Source organism: Garra rufa, chromosome 13 (genome assembly GCF_049309525.1).
Source record: "Garra rufa chromosome 13, GarRuf1.0, whole genome shotgun sequence".
Classification (NCBI taxonomy): Eukaryota; Metazoa; Chordata; class Actinopteri; order Cypriniformes; family Cyprinidae; genus Garra; species Garra rufa.
In genome coordinates this window covers 38,666,371-38,687,632 of record NC_133373.1, presented here as the reverse complement: position 1 = coordinate 38,687,632, position 21,262 = coordinate 38,666,371, and the positions used below count along the sequence as shown (strand labels likewise).

At 32.2% G+C, this 21,262-nt stretch overlaps 1 protein-coding gene across 1 annotated transcript in view; it reads right to left on the bottom strand.

The window, feature by feature from the left end:
- Positions 1–219: 219 nt before the first annotated feature.
- Positions 220–21,262, bottom strand: part of LOC141283390 (alpha-(1,6)-fucosyltransferase-like) — an 88,783-nt gene continuing 67,740 nt past the window's right edge. Inside the window, exons 4-10 of the mRNA XM_073816676.1 lie at positions 19,836–20,001; positions 17,398–17,512; positions 13,126–13,363; positions 4,276–4,522; positions 3,031–3,207; positions 2,432–2,582; positions 220–1,033 (exon numbers count right to left, since the gene is read on the bottom strand). Coding sequence (XP_073672777.1) covers positions 704–1,033; positions 2,432–2,582; positions 3,031–3,207; positions 4,276–4,522; positions 13,126–13,363; positions 17,398–17,512; positions 19,836–20,001 — 1,424 coding nt within the window. The 3' untranslated portion in view covers positions 220–703. The remainder of the gene's footprint in view (positions 1,034–2,431; positions 2,583–3,030; positions 3,208–4,275; positions 4,523–13,125; positions 13,364–17,397; positions 17,513–19,835; positions 20,002–21,262) is intronic.

Genomic DNA, 21,262 nt, shown 5'->3' with positions numbered 1-21,262 from the left:
ATTACACATTTTAATGTATAGAAAATTATAAAAAATAAATTCTAAATAAATAAATATAAGAAAAAGGCAGTATAAAAAAATCAAAAAACCTTTTTTCTTAATATAATCATATAAACCTAACATTAAATAAATAAATAAATAAAATAAATATGTTAAAAATAACACATGCACTTTTACGAAAATATTCTGAAACTGTATTAGGTTTTATCCCCTGCTTTAAATAAATAAAAACAATTTTTGAGTGCAGACCTTTTTTTGTACTTTATGAAAATAAATGTCAATGCAAAATATTCAAATAGGCTTCATTTTCTTAATGCACAATATAATTTCTTACTTTTCCTGTTGATTCTATGGGTGAAATGTGACCTAAAATTATGCTTGACAGCCTCTGTGAGACTCACTCCAGTTCGAGGACAGAGAAAGTGACAAAAAAGGCAAGAGAATATTTAAAAAAACATTAAAACAATTAAAAAAATGTTTTTTTTTTTTTTTTCAAATCATTAGCTTCTGCTGATCTGAGTGCCGTTTGAATGGCTCTTGATGTCCACAGCAGTTTATGAGATCCTTATGCAATTTATACAAACCTAAAAGGTGCGTCCATCCTATAAATACTCTCACACAGATACACACGTCTTAGAGTGTTTGTTACCCAGTGCATGGCAAGTTCAGCCGTCCGTGCGTTAATTATTAATGTGTGTTTGTTCTATAAGCTCAGCAGCTTGTCTGCTTCGGGGTAAGTGGGATACTTCACCGTCTCAATCTTCTCTTTGACTTTATAGGACGGATAGAGGCCGGTGCGTCCCAGTTTGCGGTTGACCCCTTTTGAGTAGCCGTCCCAGTGGTTTCCGGCCACTCCGATGACGTCTCCGGGCTCTAGCGGGATGTCCTCTGCTGTGTGCGCCTGATGTGGGTAGATGGCGATTTGGTTGTGCGCGTTCTGTCCACCAAAGTAGTAGATGTCATCCAAAGAGCGAAAGAAAGCCGAGGCGTCCGGATGAAGAGTCTGCATGATTTCATACGCAACACGACACACCTGATAAAAACACAAGAACAAGTCACAAAATTAAGTTAATGCATTAGCTAATATGTATGAAGGCCCATTTGTTGGAGGAACAAAAAATATAAGAAGATATAAAAAAGTATATCTAAAGTTATAAAGTATAGTATATAAGAATAAAAGAAAAGGTATAAAACAATTCTCTCTCTCATTTTAGTTAATCATGGCCATTTTTTTTTATTTCATTCCCTTGGTTTTTAATTAAATTTGTGGCCATGATTTGCTACAATGAGGGAACAACTGATTCATTTTTAAACGCAATTTTATTTTTGTATGCATGTCATGTCATTTTTACAGCATTTATTAATTATATTGCTGTGTTAGTAATTAATGGTCTACCATTGCTGCAATTACAAAACAATGATTTAAAATGACAAAATGTTCTTTTATCTTTATAATCTTTATAAATGGACATGAGGCCTGTTTCAAGACCATTAACTCTTTTTGCATTTTGACATTATTTTAATAATAATAAAGCATATTTTATCTGCAATGTGCATTACTCTAATGTGCCTCAATGCAGGGTTATTATGGTTAAATAAAACAAAAAATTACATTAAAATCCATTAAACAAGGCAACATTTCTTATTTTATCTTATTTTTAACTTGATGTACTGAAATAAACTAAAACTGAAAAAAAAAAAAAAAAATTAGGGCTGTCAAATGATTAATCGTGATTAATCACATCCAAAATAAAAGTTTGTTTTTACATAATATATGTGTGAGTACTGAGTATATTAATAATGTATATATAAATACATACACGTACATGTATATATTATAATAATAGTTGTCTATACATATTTATATTTATAGTTATATTTAATTCTATATACATATAAACTCTTTATAGTTACATATAACATTTTGCATCATTTTGCATCATTTTTTTTAATTTCAGTTTTATATACACACACACAAAATCTACTAAAACTAAAAAGAAAACAACATTACTAAAACTTGAACACAAATTAAGAAAACATTATAAGAATATATATAAAAATTATGACTTAAAATTTTTATAAAAACTACAATAATATCTCAAGGATACTGAAATAACACAGTATCAATGTTTAACAACTTAATATAATCACTTTAATGTTTTATTGCTAAACTCAAAACATTTACTATTTTTCTTAATGTTAGTTAATGCAAATACAATTCTTCATTGTTTGTTCATGTTAGCTGAACTGATGTTATTAGAAACAGCTTATAATTCAAAAAATGTATTAGTTAATGTTGAAAGTAACATCTAGAGTAACAATGCTGTAGAAATATTGTTTGTTTGTTCATGTTTACTAGTGTACTTAATGTTAACAAATGAAACCTTATTGTGTAAAATGTTACTGATAAAATAAACAATTATTGATGTACCTGTGAGGAGAAGGTGCAAACCAGGAAGTCAGTCTGAGACAGGAAGTGGATGTCCAGGATGACGCCTCTGAGTGAATTCTCTGTGTATCGGTTATGTAAACTCGCTGACCAGGAGATGGAGTTATCACTGATGAACTCATAGTCTGTGTACCTGAAAAACACACGCAAAATACATTTAAATATTAGAAGAGGCCGTGAACTCTAAAGGGGTTTGAAACATGAAACCATATTTTTTTACAAGCACATAATGGAAGACAAAGTAAACATTCATCATTTTAATTATAGGAAAAAAGTTTTTTGCCCAACTATTTTAATTTTCCACTTTGACCTTGGCAATGAGATTTTAAACCTTGTGCATTAGATATATATATGTGTATTTGTAATGTAATGTAAGCGTATAAATTCATGCAAAATGTTTCATTTTGCTGCATGCAGTGATGAACTGCAGAGGGCATCTGTGGAAACCTTCCATACTTTTCACTCCAAGAGAGCGAAATAAAGCCTACTGGATCAGTAGCCGTTGTTTTGTTGTTTGTCTCCCATCCTGAACTTTTTCAAAACCAACTTTTTTCATGACCTTTCAAGGACTCATAACTCACTTGGTTTTTGCCTCCTGTAACAGCGAGGGGTCATCGGTGGCCAAATACACTCGTTTTTTATCCACATGGCCCCGTTGAGCCATGTACTGGAACTGTTCCTCCACATGGACCATGTACTCCTCTATGGGGTGAAACGCAGCCTCTGTCCCGACTTTATCTGTCCGTCTGACATGGACGCTGTGAGACAGAGACACAAACTGGATTTATCTGCTTCAATCTATAGAAACAATTGGGATTACCCCCTCATTTGTTATCTGAGAGGTTATTTCATTTTTCTTCAATGCACTTTGTAGTAGCCATGTCGATTTTTCTCATTTGTATTTTAGTTAAGTGTGAACAGCTCAACATGCTTTGCATGCTCTATTTGTTGCCTCAGTGGAAATCCTATATTAACCTGTAGTTCAAACATTATAGCACAATTCTAGCAACGCCAAGGTCATGGGTTCGATTCCCAGGGAATGCATAAACTGATGAAATGATAAAAGCATCTGCTAAATGCACTTAAATGCATAAAAAACATTTATGCACTTAAATAAAGTGATAAAAATTATTTATGCACATTATGCATTTATTTTTTGGTTTGCTAAATGCATTATACATACAGCATTTATGCATTTATCAAACCCAAAAATAAATTGCATTCAAGTTGGGAATTGTATCAGTTCATGCATTCCCTGGGAAACAAACCCATGACCTTGGTCTTGCTAGCGCCATACTTATGTAGTCTTAACCATGAAAATATGTAAATTAAAGTCATTTTTACTTATCTATATTACATATTTGGTGGTCTCAGAGCTTAGCACCAAAATGAAACGTTTTAGAAGCAGGAGCTAAAAGCAGCAGAAATCAAGTACTTACTCACCAAACACATTAATATGTGTCTATCTCTCTCTTCAGCTGATCTCTATGCTTCACTATAGATTTACTCTATTATATTATTTGGGTTATTACATTTCACAGTGCTGTCAAGAGACAATGGTGCTTCCTATGGGGCTGCAATCATTTCATTCTCATTTATTCTCATTAATTTCATCGTGATTGTGAGTCATGTTCATTCTCGTTATCGTGTGTCATCTTTATCTCGCAGTGTTTTATCAGCGTAACACCCACCGAGACGCATCCGCCACAGGCAAAGATAAAAACACACACACACACACACACACACACACACACACACACACACACACGGAGACAGATGGAAAGAAAGAAATGTGAGAAGCCAAATAAGACGAGAGATATACCCACCCAATGATGGGGTGTTTAAAGCCTAGTTTGACACAGGTGTCCTGGATCTCCTTCTCCAGCCAGGCCTGAGGACGGACCAGGTACTTGACGAACTGAGACACCCACCAGACGGACGGGTCGCCGTGGAGGCGCTGCAGTCGGGGTGCAAGGTCTTCTGGGATAGCGAGCGGGAGGTATGGAGGTCTGGGGTGAAGACTGTCCACAATGGGCAACTCCACCACCTGAACGTCCCGGTCGTGAGCCTCACCTGTAGAGAAGCACAATATAGCAACATTATAACTGTTAATTCAATTATGCAACATGTTTTAAACCTTTGCCTGGAAATATCATATTCAACATGTTTGTAGAAAAATAATGAAATCTGTTGGTATATTGAGTAGAGTTCGCTCTTTAATTGATATTTCATGTATGAAAACATTATATTATAGTTTAATCCATCCCCACATTCTGTACTGTAATATTGTTTGGGGTGCAACATGCCAAACATATCTAAATAAGATTTTATTATTACAAAAGAAATTCTTAAGAATTATGAGTAAATCAAATAGATTGTCATCATCTGCTCCGCTTTTCATAAAATATAACATTTTGACTATATTTAATGTTAACATCTATTGCATAAATATCTTTATGTACAAGTATGTGAATATGACAAATACTATGCCCAGAGCTTTTAATAACTTTTTCATGTATTCTTCAGATGTTCATGCTTACTCCACAAGGCGCTGCAAAGACTTTTATCTTCCCTTTTGTAGAACTACGGCCAATCAATCTACACTGAAATACAGACGGCCTTCACTCTGGAATCATTTAGACCCCGCTTTAAAGACTAAAACCACTCTAAACTCTTTCAAAAGAGAGCTGAAAATAATGTTAACATGTAAATAAGTTTATCTTGTTAATTTGTTATATTTAAATGATTGATGTGTGATTGTATTGTCTTGTTTGATCATGCAACTTTATGTCTATTTAATGGGATTTTGGGGAGGTGGTTTTATAAGACTTTAGGGTCTTCTCACTCTCTCCTGCACAGTATTTTCATCTTCTTCTTTTATTGGATTTGTAAAGTTGTATTTTAAATGTTAAATGTGCAAATAAACTTTCAACTTTCATTTGTGACCCCACTCCGAAATCCTGATCTGAAAGTAATTATTCACCATACGCACGCGAAGTCCAGGGGCCTCATTTATAAAACTTTCTTACGCACTGATTTGATCTTAGAGTGTTCGTACGATCAAATCCACGTCAAAGTACAGTTTTATAAAAACCGTCTTTGACGTGGAAAAGTACTTATCTCCACGTCAGATTCCAGCTTGGCGTACGACCGTTTCCTTGTGGTAATGCCTGGTATTGCAGATAGTTCAGCCTCACTATAATTTGATTTCTTGCGCTCCTTTTTACTTGCCATTGTCACAGAGTTTTTGCTTTAGGAATGAGCTCATTTTATATGTTAATTAATTAAGCAGGGGCGTTTCGACGGCGGAACATTCAGCTGCACACAATTCCACGATCATTTGTGATTTATAACCGAATGACTGGCGTACGCATGGATTTCGTGGTACATTCGTTTTCTCTGAATCGCTCTTACGATCAAATCAGAAAAGTTCTTAGATAAAATCAAGGATGGTTTCTACGCAAGTCTTTATAAATGAGGCCCCAGATCTGAATCAAATTATTTACAATCAATGCTCCGAAGTTCTGATCTGAACCAAAAGATTCACAAACCTACTTTGAATTTCCGATCTGAATCAAATGAATCGCACTCCATGCACCAAAGTCGCCATCAGAATAATGATTCGCGAACCCTTATTTCAGGTGCAGACTTGGAACGTGGGTCGCGATTCAAAATGTGAAATGATAGGCTAGAAGGAAGACAGCTGGATACTGGGAATGCGCACAACATAGCATAAATTTTGTCACACTGTGTAACAATAATTACTATTTTCGCATTATTGTAAGGGGTAGGTGTAGACATCTATAAAACACAGTCTAATATGTACAAAATTAAATTTCATTGTATGCTTCAAGATACGCAAAGTTCCTATCAAAGTCAAATGATTTGCGAACGTACTTCTAAGCCCTGATCTAAATCATATGATTTGCGATGCACGATTCAAAGTTCGGATCTGAATCAAATGATTCGCAAAAGGTGATCTGATTGGAGAACTTCGAAACAGTGAATCTGATCCAAGTCAAATGATTCACGAACCTACTCCAAAGTCCCGATATTAATCAAATGATTTGCGATGCGCGATTCGAAGTTTAGATCTGAATCAAGTGATTCGCGAAACGCGATCCGATTGGAGCACTTCGAAACAGTGAATCATTTTGCGACACATTGGTCCGACTGATTCAGAGTTTCGAAAAGATCCTTTTCACCCATCACTATACATCTTTTTATGAAATAAAAGATTGAAGTCACGAGTTTAAATCAAGCGGAGTGGTTCCAGCATAAATGACTCACTCAATTCATTCGGTTCATCTGTTCCTCTTCAACCATGCTTACATGTCAGTACTACTGCTGGCTTGGCTTGCTAGTTTTATGACATTAACTGAGACAAGGAAAAAGTATAATGTTTTTTAAACTGTTGAATTTTGCGTGAATAAAAAATTAAACACTTTATTTCATAGCTACATTGTCTTTAAATAATTCAAGCACTTTTCAAGTACCTCTTCGTGAATACTGCTATTTTCAAGGGTTTTCCAGGCCTTTAAAAAAAAAGTCAAATTCAAGCACCTTGTATAACCCAGCAAACAAACTGAATGAATCTGCATTTACATCTTGAAAGTCTATAGGACTTTTCCTATCAGATGTAAAATAGACATGTAAACATTTGGAAAGCAGCACACAAATCATATAGACCACTTTTATGCACTTCTATGACACTTTCATGGTGTTTTTTGTCATTTTGGGACAGAATCTGTCAACATTTACTTTCATTTCAGTTTATATCTTGCAATTCTGACCAAAAATTAAGAACTGTGAGATATAAATTAAGAATTCAGTTTTTCAAAATAAAACAGTTTTGCATTTTCTCCCCCAATCCACCACAGAAAAAAAGATAACCGACTTCTTATCTCATTATTCTCATAACTCTAAATTTTGACTTTATCTCTCACAGTACTGAGAAAACCAGCTCAGAATTGTGAAATAAAGGTCAGAATTGTGAGACAAGACAAAAGTCAATTACCTTTGTATTTTTTTATTCCATGGCAGAAACAGGCTTTCATACATGGGCGAGTAAATGATGACATGTTCATTTTGCCAGCAGGGTGAAAGAACACTGGGTGAAATGATACATACTTTGTGAAACGGTTTATTTTTAATCGGATGACACTTTTTTTTGTGCATCAAACCTTTGTTGAATAATATACTGAGCTGATCACAATTCATCCCGGGATTGCAGATACATGCAGCGCTGCCAAAATGGCCAAAACAAAGCATTTAGCTGCCTACTATGTGGAACGCTGCATCGCCAATGATGCTTTCAAGGTAGAAAGCTCAACAGAACTTGGACGAGAGCCGCAGCATTAGCATCAAGTAGCTCAACCTGGCACTGCTCACTCAACCCATTTATCACCATTTCAAGATGCATGCAAATGTCTAATACAAACAACAAACCACCTTTTAAAGCACAACCAATTCGCAATGCATCTAGCCGAGGTGAAAACAAAGAAAATGTCCAATTTGCATGAGAAAACTCATGTTTTTTAACAAGGCGGCAGCAGCCGCACCTGAAGACAATTGCTCACTCTTATCAGGATCTGTCTGCGTGCACCTGTGTGCTGAAAACAACACCACTACTGCTGCTAAATGATGAAATATAGAGTCACAAACATGCTTTTGTACTCAATTCTTCTGCCATGTGATATAGTTTATTAGCCAGTAACTGTAGGCTGTTTATAGTTTATAGCATTTTATAAGAATTTTAAACAACAAAAAAAAAAGTCTTGTTTTCCAGTACAAATATCAAAATATTCTTAAATCAACATGCATTTATCAAAACTAAGCAAGTTTTGTATAAAACATGAAAACTATTTATTTTAATGAAAGATATTTTTTCTTGTTTAAACCATAAACTCACTTAATTTTGATAGATTTTTCAGGAACAAGACTTAATATCTTCTGTCAAAATTAAGTGATGATCTGGTTTTACCATTAAATTCAGTTTTTTGTTTAATTCATTATTTTTTTAACCACACTGAGAGATATTTTTTCATGTTTTAAGCAAAAAGTCATTTAATTTTGGTAAGATTTGACATGACATAAAAACTAAGAAACATAACAGTCATTTTATTTCTGTAAAGTAAAAATATAAAAAAGTAAAAATATCTTGATTCAATATTGTTAAGATATATATTTTGTACAAATATATAAATATCCTTAAATGAAGATAAATTTACTTAAGCAAAATGACTTAAGATATTACTTCATATTTTCTTTCAAATATGTCTAAACTAAGCAGGAAAAATATTTGTTAGTCAGCAAAATCCAGTTTTACGACTGATTTTATTTTATTTTACCACACTAAGAGACATTTTTTTTCTTGTTTTAAGCTCATGTAATTATGGTAGATTTTTCAAAAAACAACATTTAATATCTAATAGACAACAGTAATTTTAAGTCTTAAGTTAGTGTATATGACATAGGAACATAAGATATTTTTACTGAAAAATCAAGACAAAAATATACATTTTTGATTAAAACAAGAAAAAGTATCTGCCAAAGGGGTCAGAAAAATAATCTTGTTTCCCCTTTGTATTAAGTTTATTTTTTGACCTCACTGCCAGATTTCTTTCTTGTTTTAATCATAAACTCACATAACTTCATCTTTCAGAAAACAAGACTAAATATTGTCATTTTGCTTCTCAAGTAAATGTATCTTAGATAAAAAAAAAATACTACACTTCCAGCTTGAGTTTACTGAATCTCAATGTATTTTCATGCACCAACTGTAAATAAACGTTCAACCTGTCACAGGTTTCTCATAAATGTTTGATGCATATGTCTCCTGTAGCGTTTAACTGCATTAAAGCGTTGCAATCTTTATGTGTGACGATACAAAGTCACCCCTGAGAAATAAAGTCTGATTAGATTTAATGGTGCCGTTTGCGTTGTGCGGGGCAGAGGAAGGACGAGAGCGCGAGAGGACGACGGCGAGAGGAAACCAGAGAGACTTTGATCTGCAGAAATATTCCCAAAGCGTTCCGCAGGCGAGTTTCTTCAAAAGTCGCCGGGTTTTCGAGTGCCAAGGTGACCCGTTTCAGCGCTCGCACGCAAACAAACCACCTCTCCCTGGTGCCGGAATGACTGGCTCTGGTCTCGGGGCAGAAGTCTGGACACGTCAGATTAAACAGGTCACTTACCCGCAGTCCTTTCACAAACACCCTCCAGAGAAACACAGAGAGACAAAAAGACACAGGCCAAGAGAAAGAGCTGGAGCAGCAGGAGCTGTGGATGTTTATTTAGCAGATAAACAGTTTTTAAAGGGAGAGCTCACATTTATTCACCCTCAGGCTGCAGTGTTATTTTAGTATCATTATAGTTTTTATTAATAGTTTGAATATGTTTATATATATATACAAAATATATACATATATATTTTATATTTTGTGCTTTAAGTTTTTATTTTAGTTAAATTTTTAGTAAATTTCCTGTGTGCTTGCCACTTTAAGTTTTTTTTAAATATGTCTATGTAATATTTATTCATTTTTATTTTAGTTTAAGTTTTAGTCAATTTAGTTCAGCAAGTTAAGCAAGTTAACAAAATTAAAATGAGAAATAAAAGTTTGAAAATGAGAAATAAAAGCTGAAATAAAGGTTTTTATATTTTATATTTTATTTCAGTTTCTTTTGTTTAATTTTTTTCAGTGTTCATATTATTTTAGGTAACATTTTTATTTATTTATTAATGGCTTTAATTAAATTTTTCTGTCATGTTGTACCAAACCTGTTTGATGTTTTTATCATGAAACTCAAAAGAAATGTTGAAGAATTTAATGCAGTTAAGAATTTTATATAGTCAAAATGCATTAAAAATTTCAGTCAATAAGCTTGTACAATATTTGTTGTCTATACACTATAAAATATGATTTATCAAAGTTGTACATAAAAAAATGTTATATTTTATTTACTTATTTTAAAATCTATTTGATTACTTTTACAGTATATTTTACAAAAAATTTACAGTATATTTTACAAAAAAATGCAAAAAATTACAAAAAAATGCAAAAAATGCAAAATGCAAAAATTACACATCTTTTTTTGCTATTATTTCTTTCTACTTTAAAATTTCACATTTAATTCACATTCATTTCACATTTAATTCACATTCACATTTAATTCAGTTCTACATTTAATTGGCAAAACATTGTTTGCCAATTTTTCAGAATTATTTGTGAAAATTGTTTCTACACAGCTTTTGTGCAACAAACACACCTAAAAGTCATTATTTTCATTTCTCAAATATGACTTAAGTTTTTTGCACAACTTGCAATTTTACAGAAAATAGCAGAAATAGGTTTGAAAGACTTGTTAATGCTGCCATTTTTCAAACAATGAAAGTGAATAGGGATGGAAGCCTCCAAAAGTGCATTAAAGATTGCAAATATATTTTAATTTTAGTCCATAAGCTTTAAACCATTAGTTTTAATACAGTCTTTTAAAGCCAGATAGCTTTGTATGACAAACAAACCCAAAATTCATTATTTTCAGCTTTCAAAGATTATTCAAGTTTGTTTATAACGTACAAATTATAGTATGTTCCTCATATAAATTTAAAATATGAGCTCAAAAATCATATGGACCACTTCTAGGCACTTCTATGACTCTTTTATGGTGCTTTTTTGTACCGAATCTTTTCATATTCACTTTAATTTTTCAGGAAATATCAGTGTGAATATTGTTAAACATTTCTTATTGTGTTATGCAGAACAAATAAAGTTTAAAACAACATGACACTATGTTCGTTTTTGGCAGAACTTTCCTCTCACACTTTCTTCTGTCACACCTTTATTAGAGGAATGAAATGGTTCTAAATTAACCCACGAGAACTTGAACCGAGTTTAGAAACACACAAACCACAAATTAACCGAGCCTGTACGTGTTGCATAGAAACAGCGGCTTTGTTTTAATCGTTTGTTAAAAAACAAGTTACAGCGGGTCTCCTAATTACGAGCGTTACAGCAGCAGAACACAGCTTTGACGTTCCCGACCGCAAACCAACTGACAAGCAGCTCATTAATACTCTCCCTAACAATTAGCACACAACAACAGCGGCCCGGCGGCGGCTGCTCTACGGCCTTTCCACCAGCAAGTGCACATGTGATCGGAGTATGCTTGAAATTTTAATTAGCTAAAGCATGAAATATTTAAGAAAAAAAAAAAAAAACTCCCAAGCCGTTCCCAGGCTTATGTAAGAGCACTCACAGCTCTTCTTTACGCCTTTTTTTCTGGCGGCTGGAATGGGTTTTGAGGAGAATCCTCAGATAATCTATTCCCTCAACAGATCCTCGCCTGTAATAATTAGGACACAAAGAAGAGAGGAAATTTTCACATGTCCTCATTACACTTAAATATCCGTCTTGTACTAGAGCTTCACACTTTGTCCATTTAGCATTAAGAGCTTTAGAGAAGTGGACTCCAGTTCACAGAACTAAGTTTTACAGAAGAAAATGCTGATGCACAAATTAAAAATACAAGCCTGGAGTAACTTATAATATAGCATATTTCATACATAGTGGTGCTTAAGTGGCACAAAATAAGAATAAAAACTACAATTACACTTAAAAAATAAAGGTGCTTTAAAAGGTTCTTCACAGCGATGCCATAGAAGAACCATTTTTGGTTCCACAAAGATCCATTCAGTGAAACGTTCTTTAAAGAACCATCTCTTTCTTACCATTTTATAATCTGAAGAACCTTCTTCTGCCACAAAGAACCTTTTGTGAAACAGAAAGGTTCTTCAGATGGTAAAGGTTCTTTACGGAACCACAAAAAAGGTTCTTCTATGGCATAAAGCACCTTTATTTTTAAGAGTGCAGATCACAAGTAATTTTAAAAATGCATTGAAATTAATTATAAAGAAAGCAAAAAACAGTCATGTTTGTTTTGCTGGAAATTCATGAAAAATGGTTTCTAGATTAAACAATTACTATTTAGATTATGTAGTAAATTAAGCAAATTAATACAATGACTTACCTTTCAAAGGATTTTTAAAGAAATTAATACTTTTATTGAACAAGGATGCATTAAATTAACCAAAAGTGCCATTTATAATGTAACGAAATGTTTATTTTAATATAAACGAATAAATCCTGTTCTTTTGCACTTTTGAGAAAAATTGCTTTCCACAAAAAATATGAAGCTCAACTGTTTTCAACATTGAAGACTGGAGTAATGCTGCTGAAAATTCAGCTTTGCATCACAAGAATAAATTACATTTTTATAAATTTTCAAGTAGAAAAAAACTTTATGTAATTGGTAATAATTTTTCACAATATTACCCTTTTGTATATTTAATCAAATAAATAGAGCCTTAGTGAGCAAAAGAGACTTTTGAACGGTAGTTTATATTTCAACTCATTTAAATAATATATTTATTCAATTCAAACTGTAGAACCAACAGTAAAACACTATAAATGTAACTATAATTTAACTTTAAATTTAGTCAATTTGACCTACCAGAGTTATTACAGTTGACTAAAACTAAACTAAACTATAAGTAAATAAATAAATAAATAAAAATTACATATTACAATTGGTATAAGACAGAAAGAAATATTCAGAGCATTGCATTTTTAGGTTAAGATCCGCTCACACTGAACATCTACAGTAGGATTGATGCTCACCTGACCAGTGTCCGGTTGTGGCTCCGGATCGATCCGTACAGGTGTCGCTGACGGGCCGGAAGACCGTCTCCCAGCCTTTCGGAGCATAACGCCAGTTGTGGGACTCAAGGATCAGGACTCTCTGTGTGCCGTAAGCGATCATGAAGCAGTAAACCACGTGATGAAGCTGACAGCCGTATCCACAGCCCTTATTGATGTTACACACCAGTTTACGGGCTTTACTGCAGTCCTGCGGGTTCTGATGCACAAATGACATATGCAATTACAATTAGGACTGCATTTTAGATTAAATGAATTTGTACCAATATAGCAATATAGTAGTGCACACTGAACTGAAATACTCTAAAACGAATGCTGAACTTCACAAGGCTGTTTTCCTACAGTCCCTTTACCAGGATGCAATGCATGTTTCCAGCGAAAGCATTCAGGTTTTATGCAACAATCTCATTCAAGTTCATTGTCCCTAGTGAGAGCTGTCTGACTTCATTGTGAAATCACATTCACTGCATGTAAGCTCAAAGAAACAGAGACAGAGAAACACAGGTAGCCGTTTGGAGATTCACATGGTGAGATTTAAAGACCTCTATGAGATGCTGACTGGATGTATTAGATCAGTTATTTTAGTTAGTGGTTTATCTATAGGGTGAATAAGGTGCTTCAACAATAAAATAAAATAAAATAATAAACATTATACACTCAGGATTATCAAAAAAGAAAAGAAAAAAGGTGCTTCAACAATAAAAATAAAATAAAATAAAATAAGATAAAATAAAATAAAACATTATACACTCAGCATTATCAAAACAAAACAAAAAATAAGGTGCTTCAACAATAAAATAAAATAAAATACACTCAGCAATATCATACAAAACAAAACAAAAAATAAGGTGCTTCAACTATAAATAAAATAAAATAAACATTATACATTCAGCATTATCAAAAAAAACAACAACAACAAAAAAGGGTGCTTCAACAATAAAAATAAAATAAAATAAGATAAAGTAAAATAAAACATTATACACTCAGCATTATCAAAACAAAACAAATCCAAAAAAGGTGCTTTAACAATAAAATAAAATAAAATGAAATACACATTTAGCATTATGAAAACAAAACAAAAAAGGTGCTTCAACTATAAAAAATAAAATAAAAAAAATGTACCATTACCATTGTACACATGGTACACAAATGGTATGGAAATCTGTGATAAGATAGTATTTGATATATATCATGGTACTAAAGATAACTGATTAAAATAACATTAAATTAATTCAATAAGATATTTAATAAGAAATTTTATTTAGAAAAATAAAATAAAATAAAACAAAACATTATACACTCAGCATTATCAAAACAAAACCAAAATAAAATAAAATAAAACAAAATAACTTTTTTTTTTAAACAACAACAACAAAAAGTTAGGGGTCAGTAAGAAATCAATCAATCAATCAAGGTCGCAAATATAGTACTAACAATAACTGCAGTTATTTAGGCATTAATTATGGTTTTCAAGATAGATATTTGTGAGAAATAAAGTGATTCAGTGAGTCCAGCATGGGAAGAATTTACCGGTCTATATTTCCTCTCAGAAAGACTTTTTCATTTTTATTGTGCCATTAGAGGAAATGAGTTACGATAATCGAATTGTCTGGCGGCTCTTTCACGTCGGTGTATTTGTCTGGGGGATTTTTGAAGGCTATATAGATTTTACTCTTAATCCAAATTCAATAGTGTTGGCAGAGAGTTTGCTATGGCAGCAGATGAAGCACTCTCATCTCAAAAAGCCCTCAAAGTGCTGCCTGAGCATAAAAAAAAATTGAATAAAAATTTGGTGGTTCTACAATATAGTAATAATATGGAAATCAGTGATAAGAGATTGAATGACAGCCAGATCCACTAATTAATTTTAAATAAATTCAATTAAATATTTAATAAATTCAGATTCAATAAAATAAAATTCAAAAATAAATAAATAAATTCAAAAATAAAATAAAAATAAAGTACTCTGGCATAGTGATGGCATGAAAATCTGTGATAAGATAGAATTTGATATATACCATGGTACTGAATGATAACCAGACTAATTAAAATAACATTAAATAAATTCAGTAAGATATTTAATAAGAAATTATGATAAAATAAAAACAAAACAAAATAAAATAATTAAATTAAATTACTAAAAAAAAAAACCCAGCAAAAACATGTATTGTGTTACAGAAGTCTTCTATGTCAAATAAATTGCTAAATTAATTTAGTGAGGCTAACTCATGAATTACCATCTAAACCAACTGAAAACCAGTTTGAACAAACTGCGAGACCAGTTAAACCAGCTTAAACTGGCTAATTACACCACAGGTACCATCTGTAATGAGCAGCTATATGTTGTTTTGTTAAACAAAGTGGGATCCTTTTGGATTTATTTGACAAGCAACTTCATTGCAGAAAACAAATTATGCACGATCAAGGCATTTGAGTTGAGATTCAAAATATCCCAAAAGTTTTTGCGACATAACTTTAAATTTATAGATGAAAATGGTTAAATAAATCAACAAAAGACTGACTTCACTTGATCTTGCGCTGTGATTTTCATTAGTGGCAGTTTGTAAAGAAAAGCAAACTCACAAACGGCATCAATATTTCCTTTTACCAGGCTTTTAGTGTGATTAGACTGGCATAAAGTCATAGATCTCAGTATAAAGAGAAAGGAGGGAAGAAAGAAACAGTCCTGGAGAGGGACGGTTGTACAGAGGGAAACATACCAGAAAAGATATTTCATTAGTGCTGTTTGCAGAGACAAACATCTTTATTGCTCTTGCTCATAATTTGGGTTAAGTATTCAAAATTCAACTCTAAAGCCAATAACTTGATTAGTTTGTGCTCCAGGTATGTACAATTTCCCAAATCAACAAGTCTTGTAGAGGAGAGTGCTGGTACTTTATTAAGTGATCACATGCACTATTAAATCAGAAGATATAAAATGTACATAGATATTTATGTAAAATTGAAAAAAAAAAAAAAAAAAAAAAAAAAAAAGTTAAAAATTTTTGAAAAGAAGTGTTTTACCCATATTTTATATTTAAAGTAAATGTCCAAAAACTTAACGAATAATTCACTGGCAAAAAAAAAAAAAAAAGACAGTTGTTTTTCTACAATTTTTTTTCTCACAGATTTTCTTTTGAATCAACCCATATTAACAGTAACAGTACTGGTACACTCTTAAAAATAAAGGTGCTTCATGATGCCATAGAAGAACCTTTTTTGTTTAAATGGTTTCATAAAGAACCTTTAACATCTGAAGAACCTTTCCGTTTCACAAAAGGTCATTTGTGGCAAAAGAAGGTTCTTCAGATTATAAAAAGGTAAGAAAGAGATGGTTCTTTAAAGAATCCTTGACTGATTGGTTGTTTGTGGAACCAAAAATGGTTCTTCTATGGCATCGCTGTAAAAAAGCACTTTTATTTTTATGAGTGTATTGGGGGGAAAAAAAACTTTTTATTGACTGTTTTCAGTACTGAATGAAATAGTTCACAGTATTTTTTTATTAGACAATTAAGATTTGTTGATTTTTTTATAGTTAGACAAAAGATTTCCTCTCAACAAACCATATGATTTGATTACTTAATTCATTTCTGAAGCACAAAGTGAGAGAGGAAAAACGTATCATTAATGAATGTTTCCATTAAATATTAAGCAGCAAAAACGATTTTCAACATTGATAATAAGAAGAATCATTATTAATAATTAAGCACCAAATCAACGAAGATCATGTAAAACTACAGACTGGAATAAGGATGCTGAAAATTCAGCTTTGCATCACAGGAATAAATTATATTTTGACATATATTTAAATAGAAAACAGTTATTTTGAATTGTAATAATATTTCACAATTTTACAGTATTTACTGTATTTTCAAAGCAGTAACAGCACACTGTAAAAAAACAAACAAAAAACAATTTGTTGAGTCAACTTAAAATAATTTGTTACCCAGCTGCCTTAAAATTTGAAGTTCAGTCAACTTGAAATGTTAAGTTGTACTAAGCGACAACTTAGATATTTGAGTTGATTAAACAACAAATTTGGTTTGTTAAACTTAAATGCTAGGTAAGTTACCTAGCTGCCTTAAAATTTTAAGTTGAATCAACTCAAACATCACTTAGTACAACTTCACATTTAAAGTTGACTGAACTTAAAATTTTAAGGCAGCCAGGTAACAAATTATTATAAGTTGACTAATTGTTTTTTACAGAGCAGGACGAAAGGTTTTTCTGTACCTGCAGGAAGGAGATCCTGTTCTGCACCAGGTTGGAAAGATCTCTGGCCTCCTTCTCTCTCCAGTCTCCTGCTCCGTCCGCCTGACTAAGATCGTGCAGATCTGTCATGATGGTTCTGACAGAAACACACAGGAAACAAGTCAAACATCCTCCTTTATCAGCTGACAATACACCGATTACCAGCGCTGGCTAGGAACTGGTTACTTTTTATATTAACATATTTTACTGTTTTATAGTAACCAAACTTTTCACCTAATATATTTATTTGAAGTATATTTATTTTAAGTACCTCCAGCATGGTGTGGATTTCTCGGAATCAGTAAAATCAATAAAAACATAAATAAGTCCATGAAAATATTAAGCAGCTTGAGGCATCATTTTGAAACGAGTTAACAATTCAATTCATTCAAACCAAACTGAATAAATACCATAATAAATCATAATATCATCCAAAATTGATTTGTGTGCTCTTCAGCCTCCAGTGAGGATTGTGGGATTGAATAGGCACCTCTGAAATCTGATTATTGCTCTGATTTGGCTGTAATTACCAGTTGTTTACAATTACACTATATTCACCGCCAGAGAGAGAAAAAGGAAGAGAAAGTTCTGCATCCTTCCATTCAGCCTTTTGCAGCATTTTAATGTGAAATGAGGAAAAGAGCAGCGTGAACATTCAGCCCAACTTCTCCCTTAGTGTTTCACTCAAGAAGTAAAGTAATACAGACTTGGAATGAGTAATTGATGACTTCATTTTTACTATTCCTTTAATAAATCCAGTAAAATCTCAAAAAGGCCAAAGCACAATTGAGTTTTAGAGACCAGTAATGAGTTCTGTTAAACCGTCATTTGCTAACTCAAACAGATGAGCATATGCTGAGTTTATGAGGAGTTTAATTATTGCTTCATCAATGAGAGACTCCTCAGGGAGCCTTTCGCTGGAAAACAGCACCGCGTTAAATGTGTATCGAACGATTCTCTTTGTCGAAACGGAAAAACAGGTGTGAATGTGCTGATGGAGCGTCTCACAGACACCAAGATAATGAGATATTGACAGCGTCTCCGTCCGTAATTAGTCTAGCGGGTGATAACTTAAAATTAAGTGCTGCTATATTTCTATTATGACGCTATTAGTGTCTGGAGCTGCTTCATAATGATGAAACTAGAGACGCACGTCAATTCTTCATCATCCTCAACTCGACAAAACAATCCTGAATGTTATTAAAGTCGTTGAAGACATGCTCAACTCATATTTCAGAAGAATGCAAAAATAAAGTGCTGTAGGAACATTAAGATTTTTTTTGCATTTGACAATTAATTATATATCTTTTCTCAAAAATATGAAGCAGCACAACTGTTTTCAACATTGATAATAATCAGAAATGTTTACTGAGCAGCAAATCAGCATATTAGAATGATTTCTGAAGGATCATGTGACACTAAAGCCTGGAGTAATGTTGCTGAAAATTCTGCTTTGATCACAGAAATAAATTATATTTTAAAATATATTAACATAGAAAACAGTTATATGAAATGGTAAAAATATTTCACAATATTACTATTTTTACTGTATTTTTAATCAAATAAAGGCAGCTACAAAAATTATTCCTGTGATCAAAGCTGAATTTTTAGCATCATTACTCTAGAAACAAATATTTAAAAAGAAAACAGTTATTTTAAATTGTAATAATATTTTGCAATATTATGTTTTTTCCCAGTATTTTTTAATCAAATAACAACAGCCTTGTTGATTAAAGACAGTTATAATGTTTATCATTTAAAATATATTTATAAAAATATAAAAAGTTTAAAATATAAAAACATATGTAAAAAATATTTTAAATAATATTCTTTTACTTTATTACTTTTACTTTTTAATTATTATTTGCATTATTTGTAGTATGCATTATTTTACATTATCAATCTATAATATATATATATATAATAGTAATAATAATAACATGTTTTTTTAATTAAAGGCAATACAATAAATACTCATGATAAAAATGATGAATTAATTATATATTATCTACTATATACAAATTTATATTATATATACATTTTATATTATAAATGTTATATATAAAATTATATATTATTATATACAAAATTATTACAAATAATTAAAATTGTGCTCTTGCCAATAATACTTTGAAAAACAGGCTTCATGTTCTTTATACAAAATGTACTTTAATGTAATTTAACTATTTGCCAAAATATTGACAATAATACAGTTAAATGAAAGCAAATAAAGTCTCCTAGTTCTCAAATGCGTCTAATTTTAGAGTTCAATACCTCATGTCAAACTTCATGTCTCATTTGTATCTATTTGAATTTCTCCTATAAAGAATTAAAGACAAGTCTTGAATGACACCTCCATGTCCCCTGAGCAATAAAAGAGCATTGTGAGTGATGGCGTGTTTATAATGTACGTATCTGACCTCTGTTGATGACCCAGGTCCTGCAGCAGCGCCTCACTGTGTTTCTGTCTGTCTGACGGGTCGCCGTGACTCAGCTTCTGTATCTCGCTGCGAATAAAATACCACAGCTCTTTCACTCCGTTCTCCACCTTCCTCCGCAGTTCCTCCTGTTCTCGACCCGGACCAACTGACAAAGGGAAGAGAGATTCAAAAGTGCTCTAATTAAGCTGTAATGTCTGAGCGGCTGTGAAGATAACCACAACTAAACGATCTCAGTACACAATGCATCTAGTTGACTTACCAGCTATTACTTTTGACACACGTGTGTTATATAAAAAGACGGCAGGTTTGTAATAGTCTTTAAGTTTTGAAGGAAAATGTACAAGGTTGCAATTGCTGTCAATCTTCCCTACAGATTTGGTCTGTCCTCTTTTTGATTCTGCTTTCATTCGTCTCTCGCTCTACTCTTCTCCCTTTCTGCTCTTATGTAATAAGTTCAATTCAGTGCTTTTCAAGAAACTCCTCCTGGGTATAATCTCTCCGGGATGGGTGACCCTGAAGAGGAGCTCTGCTCCAAATCCTAGCTGCCTAGATGTATAACGCCTACATAGGCAGCAACTGAGATGGAACCACATAAGTGACTCATTTAGATGCTCTGCATACAGTAGGATTAATAACAAGCATAAAAACACTCAAATAGTGTGCAGGATTATTTTAAATTATATAAATTGTATAATATAAATTGTTTATTACTTTTTTGTTTAATTCGATTTTTTTATTACATTTTATAAACTATATAGGTACATAAATTATATAAATTATATATAATTATAATGAAATATTTAAGTTAGAATTTTACTATTTCTTACTATTATCTAATTTATTTCAGTATTGAATTAAATACTTTAAAAATGCAACGTTTCTATTTTTTATTTAGTTTAACTTGATGTTCAAAAATACTACAACGGAGAAAAAAAAATTATATATATATATATATATATATATATATATATATATATATATATATATATTTTTTTTTTTTTGTCATTTGTAAACAAACATATTTATGAAAAATTTTAATTATAATACAAATATGTGACTCTGGACCACAAAACCAGTCATAAGAGTCAATTTTGTGACATTGAATAAATAAGCTTATATGCATCCATTGATGTAAGGTTTGTTATGATAGGACAATATTTGGCTGAGATACAACTATTTGAAAATCTGGAATCTGAGGGTGCAAAAAAATCTAAATATTGAGGAAATCGCCTTTAAAGTTGTCCAAATGTAGATCCTCCTGTCCACCCTCTCATCGCTGGGCATCACAGGGACTTTACTTCTCTGGTTCAAATCCTACCTCTCTGGTAGTTCTTTCAGAGTGGCCTGGGGAGGGGAGGTATCTAAAACTCATCAACTGGTCACTGGGGTTCCTCAGGGATCAGTTC